The sequence below is a fragment of the Apis dorsata genome, unplaced genomic scaffold (genome assembly GCF_000469605.1).
Source record: "Apis dorsata unplaced genomic scaffold, Apis dorsata 1.3 scaffold_1100, whole genome shotgun sequence".
NCBI classification, from domain to species: domain Eukaryota; kingdom Metazoa; phylum Arthropoda; class Insecta; order Hymenoptera; family Apidae; genus Apis; species Apis dorsata.
The window spans coordinates 92,302-94,714 of record NW_006264198.1 but is presented as its reverse complement, the minus strand read 5'-3'; the positions used below and the strand labels follow the sequence as shown (position 1 = coordinate 94,714).

At 18.6% G+C, this 2,413-nt stretch overlaps 1 protein-coding gene across 1 annotated transcript in view; it reads right to left on the bottom strand.

Annotated features, from left to right (window-relative positions):
* LOC102675199 (MATH and LRR domain-containing protein PFE0570w-like) overlaps nt 1-2,413 on the bottom strand; it is a 36,123-nt gene that overhangs the window by 7,731 nt on the left and 25,979 nt on the right. The window contains exons 6-7 of the mRNA XM_006624714.2: nt 1,709-1,996; nt 79-369 (exon numbers count right to left, since the gene is read on the bottom strand). Coding sequence (XP_006624777.2) covers nt 79-369; nt 1,709-1,996 — 579 coding nt within the window. The remainder of the gene's footprint in view (nt 1-78; nt 370-1,708; nt 1,997-2,413) is intronic.

Here is a 2,413-nt window from a genome sequence, read left to right as displayed (position 1 = left end):
ATCTAAATTTTTGTACATGATTATTATGATTCTTTATCCATGCAGTGTATTCAAAAAAATACTCGTTGATCAACTTACTTGTTTAGGTTGTAAAACTCGAATGGAATTAAGAGTAGCAACACCACCATGAAGAATTCGAAGACTCAATTTTCCTGACATTTCTGCAGTAGTTGCAGTCGCGCTTCTCAATTCTTTTTTTGCAGCCCTACCAAATTCCTTTTCGACCTTTAATATAAGAGGACCAAGAGTAAACATCGTTTTGATCATAGTATGATCACTCATCATGTTTACTGACACGTCTCCTGATCTTTTAAGACTTGCAAGTCCATAAAGTGTAGCTTTTGCTTTTGGTTTTTTATTTTTTTTTGTCTGAAAAATTAAAAGAAATAATATTTAATAATATTATTAATTTATAAAAAATATTATTAAACATATTTTTATTATAATTTTTTTTTAATTAATTTTATAATTTTCATATTTTAATGGTTATGAAATTTATGTTTGTAATAAATATTTTTTAACTTTAATATATATTTTTGAATTTTTTTTAAGTTTTCTACATAAAGTTTTAGCTAAAATAGGTACAAAAGTTGGAAAAAATATCAATTGATACATACATATATCATTTTATATTAAATGAAACGAAACAAAATGAAATAGCAGTATGATGAAGATAGGAAAACTTAATTAAGAAAAAAGTTAAATTGAGATCAAAAACTTAACTTAAAAAAACTTAAATTATAATTTATAATTTAATGAATAAATTTCAATTAATAGTTTATCAATTTATATATATCAATTTTTATATTCTTTCGATCATTTATATTCATAAATTTATTACTTAATATTAATATTAATTTTTAATATTTTAAATCTTTAATGATATTTAGAAGATGAAATAATAATGAATATATAATATAATATTAATATTCTATATATCTCTTAGTAATTATTTTTTATTGTGCTAATATGATATTTTAAGAAGTTTTGTACAGTATTAGATAATTAAAAAAGTAGCTTTGTATAAAAGAAAAATGCAAAAAGTATAAAAAAAAAATTTTAATCGATAAAATAATTATTCTTACTCTTTTTAATAGAATAGAGGAAAAATGAGAAATATTAATTTTATAAAAATCACAATTTTAAGGTGAAAAACTCTTCTTTAACATTATATTTAGTTTTAGAGATGATTGATTATGTTTAATAAAAGTTATCTATTTGTAATAATCAAAAAAAAGAAAATTTTCATTCTTGATATTTTTTTTTTTAAATATTTCATGAATTGATATGCATAAAAATGTATAATTTCAAATGCAATCCAATATCATTTAAAACTATCTGTAGAACAATATTGTACGGTTTTATAAATGGTTCTTTGTTATATTTTTCTTTTATAAAATGAAGAATAGAATATTTTTGGTTGCATAATGTATTCACAAGTATTTTTCATTATTATAATAACTATATAACTAATATTTATAATGAATCTATTTTATAATGAATCTATGTGCAAAAATTTCCTTATATACATATAATAAATGGAATGCATATAATAAATGAAATAAATGTTAATAAATAAATAAATATATCAATTTATTTTTAATATATTTTTAAAAGACTGTAAATGCAATAAATAATTCATTCTAATATATTCTATTTTAATAGTTAAACGATGTTTATATTATTATTAGCAAACTTTAATTATTACCTTATTTTTGTTGTTGTTATTCTGTTTGTTTATTTTTTTTTGATTTTTTGTTCCACCACGAGTTTTGTTCGATTTCTTGTTAGTTTGATTTATTAAGTTGGATACTCGTTTGTTTGTAGATTTTGTATTTTGCATATTTTTTGATTTCTTGATACTTGAGTTAAATACTTGTCTGTTTGTAGTAGTTTCCATATTTGCAAATTCAGATATAGTAGTGCTAGGCTCTTCTTTTTCAATATTTGTAACGGATTGATTGATGATTGTATTTTCAGTGGTTTCCATTGTTTTCTATAAATTAATTCAAATATTTAATTTTTTAATTACTATTTCTTTTATATTGAAGAAAATATGATTTAAAAATATTTTTTATATTTTATCAAAATAATAGATATAATTTCAAATAAAAATTCAAAATAAAGAAATTAATTTTTCTATCTTATAATATTTTCAATATCCTGGATGTTTTATTTGAAATAGATCAACTAATTATTTATCTATTATATACATATCTATCTTATCTATTATATTACTATAAATTTTTATATAATAACTTTAGAAATTCAAAAGAATTTAATCTTAGAATAAAAATATTTTTTGAAAATTAATTGTCTTCTAAATAATATCTTGCTTTTATTACAAATACTTATATTAAATATATCAATGTTAGTCAAATAAAAATATTTAAATATTTAATATATTAAATAG